The sequence below is a fragment of the Sardina pilchardus genome, chromosome 22 (genome assembly GCF_963854185.1).
Source record: "Sardina pilchardus chromosome 22, fSarPil1.1, whole genome shotgun sequence".
In the NCBI taxonomy this organism is placed as follows: Eukaryota; Metazoa; Chordata; class Actinopteri; order Clupeiformes; family Clupeidae; genus Sardina; species Sardina pilchardus.
The window spans coordinates 3,764,930-3,781,368 of NC_085015.1; the positions used below are offsets into that span (position 1 = coordinate 3,764,930).

The window sequence follows — 16,439 nt, forward strand, 5'->3', positions numbered from 1 at the left end:
AATGATGTCATGTCTCTGTATGTGGCTGTTGGTACACCTGTCACCAGATTGCTTCCACCAGGTAGCTCTGGTGCCGTCGTTCCTTCACTGCAGATGTGAACTCTACATGAATAGAATATATACTTTTTTGATTCTTTTTTGTTTCTGTGCATTTAACACACACAGCGCACACACAGTGAGGTGAATCACACACTAACCCAGAGCTGCCTGCCCAACCAGTGGCGCTCGGGAAGCAGTGAGGGGTTAGGTGCCTTGCTCAAGGGCACTTCAGCTGTGGTGGACTGGTCGGGGATCGAACCAGCAACCCTCCGGTTACAAGCCCGAAGCCCTAACCAGTACACCACGGCTGCCCCACATGCAGCTCTGGTGCCGTCGTTCCTTCACTGCAGATGTGAACTCTACATGCAGCTCTGGTGCCGTCGGTCCTTCACTGCAGATGTGAACTCTACATGCAGCTCTGGTGCCGTTGTTTCTTCACTGCAGATGTGAACTCTACATGTAGCTCCTACTGCATGTTCTGCAGATGTGAACTCTACACGTAGCTCCTACTGCATGTCCTACAGATGTGCTGGCGTTCACTGTGTGATGTGATGGTGGTAATAATGTCTCCAGATGTGCTTTCACTATATGGAGTAAATATCCCAACTGGTCTTTATTCTCCATGTATTACTGTATATCTGTGTTTATACATGTTTACAGTGTCCTCCAAAAGTATTGGAACACTAAAGTAAATGCATAAAATCAAACCATGCCAATCTCTTGGTATGGTGAAGGGTATAGTTTTGATGTGGGGTTATTTTGATTCCATTGTTAGTTTCATTCTCATTGAGCTCAATGCAATTCAAACCAGCTAATTAGCTAACAGCTAATAACTGACATAAAACATGCCAAACTCTTAGTATGGTGAAGGGTATAGTGTTGATGTGGGGTCATTTTAATTCCAAAGGCCAAGGGGACTTTATCAGGGTGCATAGTGTCCTGGCATGTCTTTGCTGAAGATCTGGCCCACACGCAGTTAGGACCTGCTGGTCCTCTGATGGACATCAAGCTCAGGTCAGGAGAGCTGGAGGATATCCATTTGCCACATTTCCTCTGTTTGGGGGGTTCAGAGGCATCTCTGCGTGATGCTGTGAGCAGGAGAGTGGAGTGTGTGTGGAGGTGTGTGAGCTGACCAGACACCATGCCAGGCTTGTCCATCCCTCCTTCTCTCTGTTTGGGGTGGTGTATTACCTGAGGGATCTGATTTCTCCTAAAGTCCACTGTGAGCTGCTGCTCTTCTGCACCTGCACCGCTCCCCTGGTTCTCCACACCTACCTGGTGCCCAATGACCCAGCTCACATCCAGGCCATCCACCAGAAGGAGGAGAGGAGGGGGGTGTGGGTCGACAAACCAGGCGCTGTGGGCCCGCTCTGGCTGAAGGACAGTGTTGCTGTGAGGACATTGTGTTTGTCCGAGATCCTCCCTGAGAAGATGAACCTGTGGCCGCTCTCCACTCGTAACTTCTGTGAGGTGTACATGGAGCAGCCAGAGGAGGAGTTTGATATGGAGGTCATCAGCTCTCAGCACACAGAGCCCATCTGGAGATCTAAGATCCGCAGACGCGACTACTGCCAGCCCAGCAGGAGCCCAGCACAGGGAAGCACACACATACTGTACACACACACACACACACACACACACACACACACACACACACACACACACACGCACACGCACACGCACACACGCACACACACAATTAAGTATGGTTGATGGTGTTTGTGTCTGTAGTACGCTGATGATTGTGTTTGTGTGTCTGTAATAGACTGGCGATGGTGTTTGTGTCTGTAGTACACTGGTGATGGTGTTTGTGTCTGTAATAGACTGGTGATGGTGTTTGTGTGTCTGTAATAGACTGGTGATGGTGTTTGTAATAGACTGGACTGGTGATGGTGTTTGTATCTATAAGACTGGTGATAATGTTTGTGTCTAATAACTGATCTTTGCAACCGTCATCCTTCAGATCAGACCAGTGGTCAGACTGTGGTGTCTCCTTCAGTGGCTCATAACCAGGTCCAGAGAGACGTTAACATCACAACTCATATTCACGGTGAGGACGTCAATTGACTCAGGATTACAGTTGCATGCCGATTTATTTTTTGTTGTAAGACTAAAATTATTTTGTTGTGTTTCTTTTTTTATCAGGTGTTCCCACCCCCCTTCACTTTGGAAAGTGGAACCCTTATGGTGGCTGTAGTGTTAGTTGATTCCATTTTAGTTATTAAACTTGACAGAGGAGTTATTCTATCATCTGTGTCATCTAAAATTTCAATAGTGAACGCAAAGCAACAACACAAAAACACAAAAAGGATTTGTATTTACTGTACCCCTTATGGTGGCTGTAGTGTAGTGTGCTCTAAATCTCTATATATCTGGTTTAATGGCACGATGACATTCTACATCGTCCTCCTGTCTTCATTGTGTTCTTCTCCTTTGCCTCTGGGTAGCTGGGATATTTCCTCATGACATAAATAAACACCTCTGTTATAGCCTACATTCTGTTGTTGCTCCATGTGCTCTAATGTTACAGTACATTAATTAAATCAGTGTTTCACAAACGCTATGTGGTAGCCTATGTCATGCGTGAGTCTATCTGCATTCATGTCTATGAATTTCTCTGTCTAACTTTACCGAAGTCTCTCTATGGGAGATCACCCAGCACAGTCAGTCAGATCACAGCGGAGAAGGCAGCGCCTCAATTCAGCGGCAGTGAAATTCTTAGTTTGAAATATGTCACACTTCTCACCTCCAGAATCCAAAAACAGATTAGACGTGTCATGAGTCTGGTAAAATAATCCTTGCTGTTATTTGAACAGCAGGAGGCGAACTATTGTAGCCAGAGTTGATTGTAGTCTACATAGCCTATTCATCGGGATTCAGGAAACGACACGGACACGGTCGCCGTACAGGTAGGCTATCTCCTCGTGTAGCCTAACATTGAAACCTTTGCCCGTTTCACCCAAAGCGGTAGCCTATAGCGTACGCTATGTCGTACGTACGCTCTGTCTATCGAATCCTAAACACATTGTTTTAAAGACTCATACGAACAGTTTCCTGTCGCGAACTTATGTGCCTATATGTGACATTCTGTCGACGCGCCGAGAGTCTGGTGAGACGCTCACCTGTCTCCCTACAGAGCAGTGAGGTTGTGCGGACATCTGCACACGGGTACATACACCATCAGGCGGGCAAACAATATTGGTTCGCAGGATTTGTATTTTGTGTTCATTTCAACACCTGGCTATTTCCGCGCAGAGGTAACTGGGTTAGGTGACAGGGAAGACTTCAGAGTACTGGCAAGTGGCAACTATGCTGTTTGACCAGTTCAGTCACTGTGTGTGTTTCACTACGGCTACGACACTAATCCAACCTGTTGAATCGCCTACAAACAAGTTGGTGGAGGCCTGAGCTGTGAAAATCGCACCCAGTGAATCCACAAACGCTCATCAGCTTCTAAAGACAAATAGGGGACGAGGAACTTCACAAGGTTGACAAATCGGCTGCTTCACTGGCCAGATGTAGGCTGTCAGATGCCCGGTTGTCATCTTTCATCAAGGGTCACCTGATCATGCTTCTTAGCATATTTAAATATATTTGATTATATGCAGAACATACAGTACTAGAAAGTGGGCTCTACTGAGTATTTGCTTATGTTTTGAAATGTATATGGGAATTTATGTATTCAACATAATGTAGATGGAAATATGTTTATTTAGATGTGCTAATAGGCTACTGAAATATGTTCAAGCTGCATAAATGTGAATGTTATGTTTCTGTATGGGGCTACAGGGTGTTGCAACTGGTTAACATAACGTTGTAGCCTAGGTTTATATGACAATAATGGCCTATATTTTATGAAAAGCAAACTGTTAGTGCATGTCACACTATAGTGACCTCAGGGGCGGAGCTATAGGCGGGGCAGGCAGGGCAGCTGCCCCTGGGCCCAGGCCCTTCCCGAAGTCTTGAAGGGCCCTCTGCGGTTCGTCGAAAGCTCATTTTCAAAGTGTCTCGACTTGCATCGAGTTATGAACGAATGTGTCTTAGCGTAGATCACACATACATTCAATAAAAAGTGGCAAACTTAAGTATATCTAGCATTTTAGATCTACTATTTTATCATGGTGGGAGTCATGACTCAAAAACTATCAGGGAAATCAAATCCCTAAAGCTGTCTTGTAATGTAATAATTATTCATGTTTTTTTAGATACAGTAAGCTATGTTGTTATGGCTTGTTTTTTTTTTCAATCATGTTTGTGTAATTTTTCGACAACTGCAGTGCATGATGGGTACGATAGCCTATCTGAAGACTTGTTGAACGTCATCATCAAATTTCCATTGTGAACAACGTACAGTAGGCTTGGACTATAGGCTACGGGAAGTTGATTATGCCTAGTTTATCTTGCTCTTATGCCAAGCATCAGCCCCGGATCATTCTCACACAATGAAAGCAGAATCTATAGTTTTTATTTCAATTATGAATGAAAATTCCAATAATCGATCAAACGAGAAAGGATTATACTTTGTGGGCTTTCTTCATGCTCGTGACTTCTACTACAAACTAAGGCATAATTTGGAACGAAATCATTAGCATGCATGCAGTAGAGACAGAGAGGCAGGTTCCAGCTACACTCTTCCGCTGTCAGACCGCACATATTTAGGTATCAATATCTGCTCAGCGAACGATGGAAATTCGAAATAAGATGCGAACAGCAACTGGCCGCTTCACGTGATGTCCGTGACTGTCCGAAATTCGGCAAGGAAGGGGGGGCTGTGTGCAGTTGTTCCGCCACTGAGTGAACTACACAGTATGTGTAGTTTGCTTTTTAAACTGAATTCTGCATAAAATATCGGCCAAATCATAAATAGTCATAACCTAAAATATTGCACTGCCATCAGATATTAGTTAGACTGTCGAGGATCATAAGCAGCAACGAGCTACATTTGACAAACGTGTGTTTGGATTAGAATCACACACTGCCCTCCACAGTACTCTAATGTTAGGACTGCATAGATACACAACACTGTGTCAACTTTTATTTTGTGTGTGTGTGTGTGTGTTTGTGTTTGTGGGTGTGTGTGTGTTTCCAGACGTGATGGACTCTGATCCAGATGACAAGAAGAAGAGGAGCAGAGACTCCAAAGGGGGCGTGTCTTCATCGGACACTGACAGGTCAGTCTTTATTGACCCATCCCACGTGACGTCAGAGCAAAAGTAAGTGCCATTTTGGACATGAACTACCAGTAGTCTACCACGGCTAACACGCGGAAACAATTAAAAGGATAATCGAAAGGAATAGAACAACAGCGTCCTTTGGTAGCCTCAAAGTAACAATAAAGTTATCAACACATATCTTTGACATGTAATTTGCGAAACTCAACATTAGGCCCATTCTAGTGCTGCATGGACTTGCTGATGGCCTTGGCTCATATTCAGTGAGGTGACGTTTTATGCAAGCATTGAGGCTTTAATCGTCTGCTTCGTGAGCGCAAGTTTGTCTTTATATTTTTTAATATGTGATAGAGATTTCTGGCATGCGTGTTTGCGTTTGCAAGATCAATCGCATGTCCGCGGGCAAAGCTTTCGAGAGCGAACACAATTTGACTAAATTCAGCTCTCCTCTGAAGTGAATAGACTAGGATTTCTCACATGCATAAGTGGAATCGAACATGGTCAACTTGTTAATGCTATGTTAATACCAGTGACGAGGCGTAAGGGACATTTCCGAGGAAGCCAAGTGACGAATACGTATTTAGTTGTTTGTTGTTTGTTGTTCACTTATCGAAGTGTAAAGTCCCCTCCGCCTGCGGCGTCGGGTCCTTATTACCACTTCGAACGTGCATTATTGTCCTATAAACGCACGGCGCGTCGTTGATTATCCCTACTTTAACCTACAGACCATGTAAAACACATAACAGACTGGACGAGGGTCATTGGTAACTGCAACACACACGCACTGTCTCTCTCTCTCCCTCCCTCGCACATCTCCACACAAAGAAAGAATGCACAAAACAGTCCTGTATACAATAGTGATATTGTCGGACAAGATAGGGCCTTAGCTCCCGGGAGAAAATGCCACTGGTTGATACTAACTTGTTTCAGAGTGCGACATGCAGTTCGTTAAATGTGAATGTAAACAAACCTTAGCTGTAATAACATGGCGACCACCGGCTCCAGGGACGATCCCTCTGCTCACCCTATAAATGCCCTACTTCGCTGGACAGTGAAGGTGTTTTCTGCATTTTTATTTTACTCGTTTTTCATTTACGTTTTCTCGTCCATTGCATTCAAACTTCAGTCCACTACATGTCCAAAATGGCAGCCGCTCTTACTAAGGTCACGTGAGTGGGATGGGTCAATAGAGGGCAAATATTGACACTAGTGTTGGAGTGGAGGTTTGGATGTGACTACACTAGTGTTGGAGTGGAGGTTTGGATGTGACTACACTAGTGTTGGAGTGGAGGTTTGGATGTGACTATAAGACACTAGTGATGGAGTGGAGGTTTGGATGTGACTATAAGACACTAGTGTTGGAGTGGAGGTTTGGATGTGACTATAAGACACTAGTGATGGAGTGGAGGTTTGGATGTGACTATAATACACTAGTGTTGGAGTGGAGGTTTGGATGTGACTATTAGACACTAGTGTTGGAGTGGAGGTTTGGATGTGACTATAAGACACTAGTGTTGGAGTGAAGGTTTGGATGTGACTATAATACACTAGTGTTGGAGTGGAGGTTTGGATGTGACTACACTAGTGATGGAGTGGAGGTTTGGATGTGACTATAAGACACTAGTGTTGGAGTGGAGGTTTAGATGTGACTATGCTAGTGTTGGAGTGGATTGGCTGTGACTATCAGACACTAGTGTTGGAGTGGAGGTTTGGATGTGACTACACTAGTGATGGAGTGGAGGTTTGGATGTGACTATAACACACTAGTGTTGGAGTGAAGGTTTGGATGTGACTATAAGACACTAGTGTTGGAGTGGAGGTTTGGATGTGACTACACTAGTGATGGAGTGGAGGTTTGGATGTGAGTGACTATAAGACACTAGTGATGGAGTGGAGGTTTGATGTTTGTGAGGGAGATGTGAGAACACTCACCCTTTAGTTGTGTTAACAGTGTCCAGCAGGGGTCCAAGAGGCCAGATGGGACCCGGGTCAGAGGACAGAGGGACTCTACTGCAGGACACAGGTGAGCTACTGCAGGACACAGGTGAGAGGTGAGCTACTGCAGGACACAGGTGAGCTACTGCAGGACACAGGTGAGAGGTGAGCTACTGCAGGACACAGGTGAGCTACTGCAGGACACAAGTGAGCTACTGCAGGACACAGGTGAGCTACTGCAGGACACAGGTGAGCTACTGCAGGACACAGGTGAGCTCAAGCATCAGGACATTCTGTCAGCCAGTCACCAACACCCTGTACACAGCACCTCTGCTCCATCAGATTTAATCATGTTTATCTCAGAAACCCACTACAACCCTATTACTTTCTGGTTTGATTTTTTCATAGTAGCTCTTAGGATAGGATAGGATAGGATTAACTTTAATAATCCCCTAAAGGGGAAACTCAGTGCCACCATCAACAATACAAGACAACAACTTAAAGCAAAGCACAACATGACACAAGACAACAACATAAAACAAAACACAGCAACATATGTACCACTCTTCATGCTGTATGTAAAGGAACCCCTATGTCTTAACAATGAGCAGATGAGTCAAGTAAACTCTACTGTCTGCCAGCCCCTTGTAAACCATCTCTCCATGTATGTTAGTGTGTGTGTGCCTACATCCTGGATGTTCACGTTATGTTCCTGTTGAGAAAAACATTATGAGCTGTAGTCTTTTTTACATTACATGTCTAATCCTTTTTAATAGTTAACACTTATGTAGCATAAACTAAGACATATACATTCTGAATCTAGCAGGACTAATTGTAGGAATATTGTGGTGATATTTTGCTCACAACAGATGTGTATTTGTGATTCTGTCATTGATCCAGATGGACACCAAAGGAGGCAGAGGTCCATGAGAAACATCGTTCTACACTGAAGAGCAAGTTTCAGCATCTGAATGAGGGAGTACCTAATCAGGGAGAAACCAGACTCCTCCAGGAGATCTACACAGACCTCTACATCACAGAGGGAGGAGGAGGGGTCAATGATGAACATGAGGTCAGACAGATAGAGAGAGCATCCTGGAGAGAAGCAGCACAAAGCAGGCCAATCAAATGCAGTGACCTCTTTGAACCCTTATTGGACGATGATGATGATGATTGGTCTGATATGTCTGATGATATATCTGATCAATATGATGATGCGTCTGATGAATCTGATCACATCAGAACAGTATTGACAAAGGGAGTGGCTGGCATTGGGAAAACAGTCTCTGTGCAGAAGTTCATATTGGACTGGACTGAGGGAGAAACCAATCAGGATGTCCACTTCATATTTCCTCTTCCTTTCCGAGAGTTGAACCTGATGATGGACAAAAGACTCAGTCTGGTGGAGCTTATTCAACACTTTTTCCCAGAAATAAAAGATTCAAAAATCTTCACCAACTCAGAGCACAGAGTCATGTTCATCTTTGATGGTCTTGATGAGTGTCGACTGCCTCTAGATTTCCATTCCAACCTGAGATGTTGTGATGTGACAGAGCCAGTTTCAGTGAATGTACTGCTGACAAACCTTATCAAGAGAAATATGCTTCCCTCTGCTCTTCTCTGGATTACCACCCGACCAGCAGCAGCCAGTCAGATCCCTCCTAAATATGTGGATCAGGTGACTGAAATAAGGGGATTCAATGACCCACAGAAAAAGAAGTACTTCAAGAAGTACTTTAAAACAAGAACCAGTGATGTAAACCTGGCCCTTAGGACCATCACACACCTGAAGTCATCCAGAAGCCTCTACATCATGTGCCACATTCCAGTCTTCTGCTGGATTTCAGCCACAGTGGTAGAGAGAACATCATTTGAATCAGAAAAAGTAGCAATGCCAAGAACTCTCACTCAAATGTACACTCACTTCCTGATCATTCAGACAAGCATAAAAAATGTCAAGTACACAGAGAGTAAAGAGACAGATGAAGAGATAGTTTTCAAACTGGCGAAGATGGCTTTCCAGCAGCTGGAGAAGGGCAATCTGATCTTCTATGAGGAAGACCTGAGAGAATGTGGCATTGATGTCACAGAAGCATCAGTGTACTCAGGAGTGTGTACTCAGATCTTCAGAGAGGAGTCTGGGCTGTACCAGGGGAAAGTGTTCAGCTTTGTGCATCTGAGCATTCAAGAGTTTCTTGCAGCTGTTTATGTGTTCCTCTGCTTCAGACACACAGAGAGAAGCATGTCTGACCAACAACAAACCTCTCCGCTCTCTGCTCTGTTCAGAGCTGTGACAATGCATGACCTACACAAGACTGCAGTGGACCTGGCCTTACAGAGTAAGAATGGACACCTGGACCTTTTCCTCCGCTTCCTTTTGGGCCTCTCACTGGAGTCCAATCAGGAACTCTTAATGCACCTACTGCCACAGACAAGAAGTCAACCACAGAGCTATGAGCAAGCAGTCCAGTATATCAAACAGAAGATCAGAGATCAAAGAATTTCAGACAGAAAGATTAACCTGTTCTACTGTCTGAATGAGCTGAATCGTCATGCTGTAGTGGAGGTGATTGACAGGAGCTCTGGAACTCTGGATGTAGAAATGCTCGTACCAGGACAGTGGGAGACTAGGAGATTTAGGTTTAAGATTCCAGAGGAGCAGCTGGATGAGTTTGACCTGCAGAAGTACATAAAGACACCAGAGACTGATGAGACTGAACTCCTCAGTCCAGATGAAGTTCTACAGAGGCTGGTTCCAGTGGTCACATCAGCATGGTAAGTTGACCAGTAATCTGGGACATTGTGTGTGCAGGACACCCTGTAATCAGGGTCACCACAGTGTCAATATCCTGACATCCCAGATGCCACTAGTAATGAGCTTAGATCTAAATTTAGTTTTGTTTGTGATGTTTGATGTTGAGATTTGCAACAATGAAGAAGCAGAAAAGCAGATTTTATCCAGTCGTGTTTTGGGTAACACTTTATAATAACTACACACAATTCATCATCTATTAAGCATTTGTTAACTATTAGTTAATGGTTTGTTCATCATTAGTAATTCATTGTTCATGCATAATTTATCATCAGTTAAGCATTTGTGCACAAAGTTATTATTGGTTTGTTCATAGTGAATAAGCCTATTTCTAAGATATGTATAAATTGTTGCTAATACTTAATAGATCATGCAATAACATTTTGTTAATGAAGTACTATATCATTATTTAACAGTTGTTACATACTGTATGCACTAATGATTAGTAAGGATGTGAATACATGTTTTATAAACCACTTCCTAATACTATAATTCATGATTAACTCAGGAGTTACAAGTGGTTAGTTAATTATATTTTGTGACCTCATCTAAAGTGAGGACTTTTTATGCCTTGCTACACATTTGCAAATGAGTTGTAAATACTACATTCACATTCATTCATTAAGCTGACAATTTTATCCAGAGCAACATACATGTCAATTAAATTAAACATAACCGCAGGAGCTGGGAATCGAACCCCCAACTGAACAGGCTGCAGAATGATAGCCCTGCTCCCTAACCACTACACCACCTCTGCTACTATGTAAAGTTAGATTGGATCTACTTTAACTTGTTTTAAGAGAACTACTTTCCTGTTATGCGTATGACTACATTTGATGTAGCACTAAGCAGCGCATTGATACAATAGTTAGAGAGTTATAGTATACAAGTGATTGACCGACGTACTGTATACTGAAGTAAAACTATGCAAGAGTGTCTACTACACACTGTTAAGCATGCTAATGCTGTGTTCTTAATTTTAAAGCATAATTCCTACCTTAACTCTTATCTGTAAATCATGCGTATACACAATTCTAAATGTTTGTTCATAGTAAACATGCGTGTTTATTTTATATTTGTGAATTTTTAGCTATATTAGCAGTGGCCAGAGGTAGTGTAGTGGATAAGGCACTGGCCTAGCATGATGTAAGCCAAATAGTTGGGGGTTCAATCCCCAGGTGCCACCATTGTGGCCTTGCTCTTTACTTTCATTGATAGTGTCTCTTTGGATGAAAGTGTCTAATGAATAAATGCAAATGTAACCTTTATAACTCATTTGTAAATGTGTAGCAAGCATTATTCAGTCCTCACTTTAGATGAGCTCACAAATATCATTAACTAACCACTTGTAACTCCTGAGTTAATCATGAATTACAGTATGAGAATTAACATAGGAGTAATACTTTACAAATGATGATCAAAACATTTACTAATAGTTTGTAACTGGTTCTTAATAGGGAAATGATTTCATTTATAAATGGTTGTTTCAGTATTTATAAGGTATAAACCATGTATTTACAAACATTGTTTTTATTTACTATGAACAAACCATTCATAACTTTGTGAACAAATGCTTTACTGATGATGAATTATACATGAACAATAAATTATTAATGATGAACAAACCATTAACTAATAGGTAACAAATGCTTAATAAATGCTGAATTGTGTGTAGTTATTATAAAGTGTTACCGTGTTTTGTTCTTCGTGAAGCTATCCTACAGTATTTTGAACTAAGTTACCCACTCTCCATATCCATATGCCCTGCCTATTAACAACACTGTGTATTAAATTCATATTCATAACATATGAGATACAGATATAGCATTTCACATATTGTGATAATATTTATTTACCTCCGCCAAGGATGCTTTCATCGGGGACCGGCGTTTGTTTGTTTGTCTGTCTGTCTGTTTGTTAGCAAGATAACTCAAAAAGTTATGGATGGATTTCGATTACATTTTCAGGGACGGTCAGAAATGACCAAAGGAAGAAACGAAAGAAACCAAAGTGATCCGTAACACCGTCGGGATTCCACAGCCGTGTATGTTTTTCGCTTAGTGGTGTAATGGCATGGTATGGCCACGTGGTGGCGATCTGAATAGTTTAGGTTCAAATGTATGACAACCTAGGAAGAACAATACAGGCGGAGGTCTGCACTCTCTGAGTGCTTTTCTAGTGTTTATTATGAATTTATAATTGTAACACTTTGTCACCCCTTTGGATCCTAATCTGTGTGTCGGGGGGTGTCTTTGTAGGGATGGACAAATTACAGTGTGTATGTGAGAGAAACCCCTTGGTGTGTGTGTGTGTGTGTTGTATAATTAATTTGTTGTAAAACTCATGCATGGTGGGCATGTCTGATGCCAGTGTCAGAGTCAAAGTCAGTTTTATTGTCAGTTCTCCACATTTACCAGACATACTTATACCCTATATACAAAACAACAGCAAAAAACGTGTTGTGGCAGCAGTCAGACAGCAGGGTCTAGAATTCAGGGTTCAGAGTTTTGGGGGACAGAGAGGAGGGGGGTGGATCAGAGGAGAGAGAGTTCAGGTTCCTGACCGCTTGGTGGATGAAGCTGTTAGAGTCTGGTAGAGCAGGCACGGAGGCTCTAGTACCTTCTCTCAGAGGGCAGGAGGCTGAAGAGATTGTGTGAGGGTGGCTGGACTCATCCACAATCCTGGGGGGTAGTCTAAGTACATGGTTTAGTGACAAACCTGGGCAAGTTAACTCAGAGTAAGTGGTAAACCCAATACAACAAGAGCCCAATGGCATTCTTTTGCTAGGAGAGTAAAGTTTTACAGCTCTTCTATTGGGAGCTTTACCACTTGGTACTTATTCTGAGTTAACTTACCCAGGTTTGTCACTAAACCACGTACTTAGACTACCCCCCTGGTCACTGTGAGGGTGCGGTGGGTGTTGTATGTGTCCTACATGTTCCTTCCAGCTGTGCAGTGCAGCTCCCGCCCCAAACAGTGATGCAGCTGGTCAGGATGCTCTCAATGATGCCTCGGTAGAATGTGAGGCGTCGCTGGGCTATTTTGTAGCAGTAATGCAGTGTGTGCCCCTTCCGGAAGTCAACAATAATCTCCTTGGTGTTGTTGACATTCAGAAGGAGATGGTTGTCTCTGCACCACATGGTCAGATGAGACCCTCCATTCCACTATTTACACCCGGGTGCAAATAATCACTCCGAAATATGTTTTCTCACTCTGTGAAAAGAAAATCTACAAATTGTGCGTCCTTGTCCTTTATATTGATGAGGAAACAAGCGGAGGTTAGGCTACTTATATGAGCAGGGATGTGTGGGCGCGATCCAGATCCAGATCCGGCCGCCTTGTTTTGTTTTCGATCGATGCTCTCTGTGTGCACAAGTACAAATCGGTTTTGCACATCGCTAGGTGGTATAATTGGTGCAAAAGTATTCGTCCCCCAAAAACAGCTACGGAAACTCGCAGATGTAGACTCAAGCACTTGTATCAATTCACTTGTAGTCGTGCAAAACTTTTATTAATGAGAAAATATTTCACAGATGCACAACTTCTGTTGCATTAGTTCACATTTGGGTTTACAAATGCACGAATGTTGTGCATGTTCTCAGACTATGAAACACGGATGTGCGAATGTGTTTTGCCCCAATCGTTGCAGTGTGAGTGGGGCAAAAGTCTCGAGGGGATGAGGCCAGGAACTTGTGATGCACAGGTGAGAATTTGTGTATCTGTAAAACGGTTTTGTGAACTTGTAAAACGGATTTGTGAACCCGTAGCCCTATTTTGTGTTAACAAGGTATGAAAAAAATATGTACAACTTCAATTCAATTCCGTGTGTGTGTGTGTGTGTGTGTGTGTGTCTGTGTGTGTGTGTGTGTGTGTGTGTGTGTGTGTGTGTGTGTTTGTGTGTGTGCGTGTGTGTGTTTGTTTGTTCACAAATTCATTGTTCAAATAGGGTGAATATATGTGTGGCAGTGCCCCCCTCTGATGAAGATAAAATGCAGTGTGTGTGTGTGTCTGTCTGTCTGTCTGTCTGTCTGTGTGTGTGTGTGTGTGTGTGTGTGTGTGTGTGTGTGTGTGTGTGTGTGTGTGTGTGTGTGTGTGTGTGTGTGTGTGTGTTTGTTTGTTTGTTTGTTTGTTGTAGATTTATAGGTACAGTTTGTGTTTGTCTCAGATATGTCATCATGTATTGTTTCTCTGCACTGAGTGAGTGATTGAGTCACTGATTGGATCATGGTAAAGGGTGTAGAACCTTTTTTTTTGTGTGTGTCTGTTTATCTTTGCGTGTTTGTGTGTGTGCGTGCGTGTGTCCACTCCGAGTGATATCCGATGTGTGTGTTTGTGTGTGTGTGTGTGTGTGTGTGAGACACTAATTCATCGTTCAAATAGGGTGAGTATATGTGTGGCAGTGCCCCCCTCTGATGAAGATGAAATGCAGTGTGTGTGCGTGTGTGTGTGTGTGTGTGTGTGTTTTTAGTATAGTTAGAAGTACAGTATGCACTGTGAGTGTAATAATCAGATATGTCATCATGTGTTATGTTTCTCCAGGCTGGTTAAGTGTTCCCTCACAGAGAAGAGCTGTGCTGCGATAGCGTCAGCTGCCAGATCAAACTCCTGCAGTTTGAAGGAGCTGGACCTGAGTCAGAATGAGCTTCATGATGCAGGAGTTCAGCATCTCTCAGAGCTCCTCAAGAATCCCCACTGCAAACTGGAGACACTAGAGTGAGTCTGAACACACAACAGCAGATCTGTGTGTGGGGAGAACCCAGTGATGAGTGAGTGGAGTGTGTGTGTGTGTGTGTGTGTGTGTGTGTGTGTGTATGTTGTTAGAGTTTGTGAGTGTAATAGTGCTGGATATCTCTGTGTGGGAAACCCAGTGGTGAGTAAGTGGAGTTCTCGAGGGTGTGTGTGGAGTGTGTGTATGTGTGTGTGTGATGTGTATGTCTGTTTCTGTGTGTGTTTGTGTGTGGACGCTTGTGTCCACTCCGAGTGATATTCAATGTGTTTGTGTTTGTGTGTGTGTGTGTGTGTGTGTGTGTGTGTGTGTGTGTGTGTGTGTTTGTGTGTGTTTGGGTGTGTGTGTGTATGTGTTTGTCTGTCTGTCTGTCTGTCGGTGTGTGCTTGTGTCCACTCCGAGTGATGACCAATTTGTGTGTGTGTGTGTGTGTGTGTGTGTGTGTGTGTGTGTGTGTGTGTGTGTGTGTGTGTGTGTGTGTGTGTGTGTGTTTGTGTGTGTGTTAGAGACACTAAATCATTATTCAAAAAGGGTGAGTATGTGTGTGGCAGTGCCCCCCTCTGATGAAGATAAAATGCAGTGTGGCATTCTTTTGCTAGGAGAATAAAGTTTTACAGCTCTTCTATTGGGAGGTTTACCACTTGGCACTTACTCTGAGTTAACTTACCCAGGTTTGTCACTAAACCACATACAGTACTTAGACTACCCCCCTGGTCACTGTGAGGGTGCGGTGGGTGTTGTATGTGTCCTACATGTTCCTTCCAGCTGTGCAGTGCAGTGCAGCTCCCGCCCCAAACAGTGATGCAGCTGGTCAGGATGCTCTCAATGATGCCTTGGTAGAATGTGAGGCGTCGCTGGGCTATTTTGTAGCAGTAATGCAGTGTGTGCCCCTTCCGGAAGTCAACAATAATCTCCTTGGTCTTGTTGACATTCAGAAGGAGATGGTGGTCAGATGAGACCCTCCACAGTTGTGTCATCCACAAGCGTCACCACGTGATTGGTGCTGAAGGTTTGTGAGTCAGCAGGGGGAAGAGCAGGGGACTGAGCACTCAGCCTTGGAGTAGCCTTGGACTTGTGCTACTTGTTGCCTCTCACTGAGGAAGTCCAGCAGCCAGTTGCATAGTGAGGTGTTGAGCTCCAGGTGGTCCAGTGTGCAGATGAGGTGTTGTGGGATTATGGTGTTACATGCTCAACTGAACTCTATGAACAGCATTCTCACATACGAGCCTTTTGTGTCCAGGTGGGTGAGGACAGAGCAGATTTCAGTGTGTGTTTGTGTGTGTGGTGCTCTGATTTTTCAAATATGGTGAGTATATGTTTGGCAGTGGTCCCCTTTGATGAGTGCATGATAATAAAATGCAGGGGAAGAGATAGAGAGAGAGAGTGTGTGTGTGTGTGTGTGTGTGTGTGTGTGTCTGTGTTTGTGTGTGTGTGTAATGTGATATCTGTGTGTGGGAAACCCAGTGGTGAGTGAGTGGAGTTCTCGAGGGTGTGTTTGGAGTGTGTGTGTGTGCGCATGTGTGTACACTCTGAGTGATATGTGTGTGTGTGTCGGTGTGTGCTTGTGTCCACTCCGAGTGATGACAGATGTGTGTGTGTGTGTGTTTGTGTGTTCACAAATTCATTGTTCAAATAGGGTGAGTATACTGTATGTGTGGCAGTGCCCCCCTCTGATGAAGATAAAATGCAGTGTGTGTGTGTGTGTGTGTGTCTGTGTTTGTTTGTTTGTTTGTTTGTTTGTTTGTTTGTTGTATAT

At 43.5% G+C, this 16,439-nt stretch overlaps 1 protein-coding gene across 1 annotated transcript in view; it reads left to right on the top strand.

The window, feature by feature from the left end:
- Positions 1 to 1,036: 1,036 nt before the first annotated feature.
- LOC134070514 (NACHT, LRR and PYD domains-containing protein 3-like) overlaps positions 1,037 to 16,439 on the top strand; it is a gene marked incomplete at its 3' end in the record, with an annotated part of 32,036 nt that continues 16,633 nt past the window's right edge. Inside the window, exons 1-6 of the mRNA XM_062526898.1 lie at positions 1,037 to 1,053; positions 1,188 to 1,639; positions 5,129 to 5,252; positions 7,162 to 7,233; positions 8,046 to 9,920; positions 14,497 to 14,670. Coding sequence (XP_062382882.1) covers positions 1,037 to 1,053; positions 1,188 to 1,639; positions 5,129 to 5,252; positions 7,162 to 7,233; positions 8,046 to 9,920; positions 14,497 to 14,670 — 2,714 coding nt within the window. The remainder of the gene's footprint in view (positions 1,054 to 1,187; positions 1,640 to 5,128; positions 5,253 to 7,161; positions 7,234 to 8,045; positions 9,921 to 14,496; positions 14,671 to 16,439) is intronic.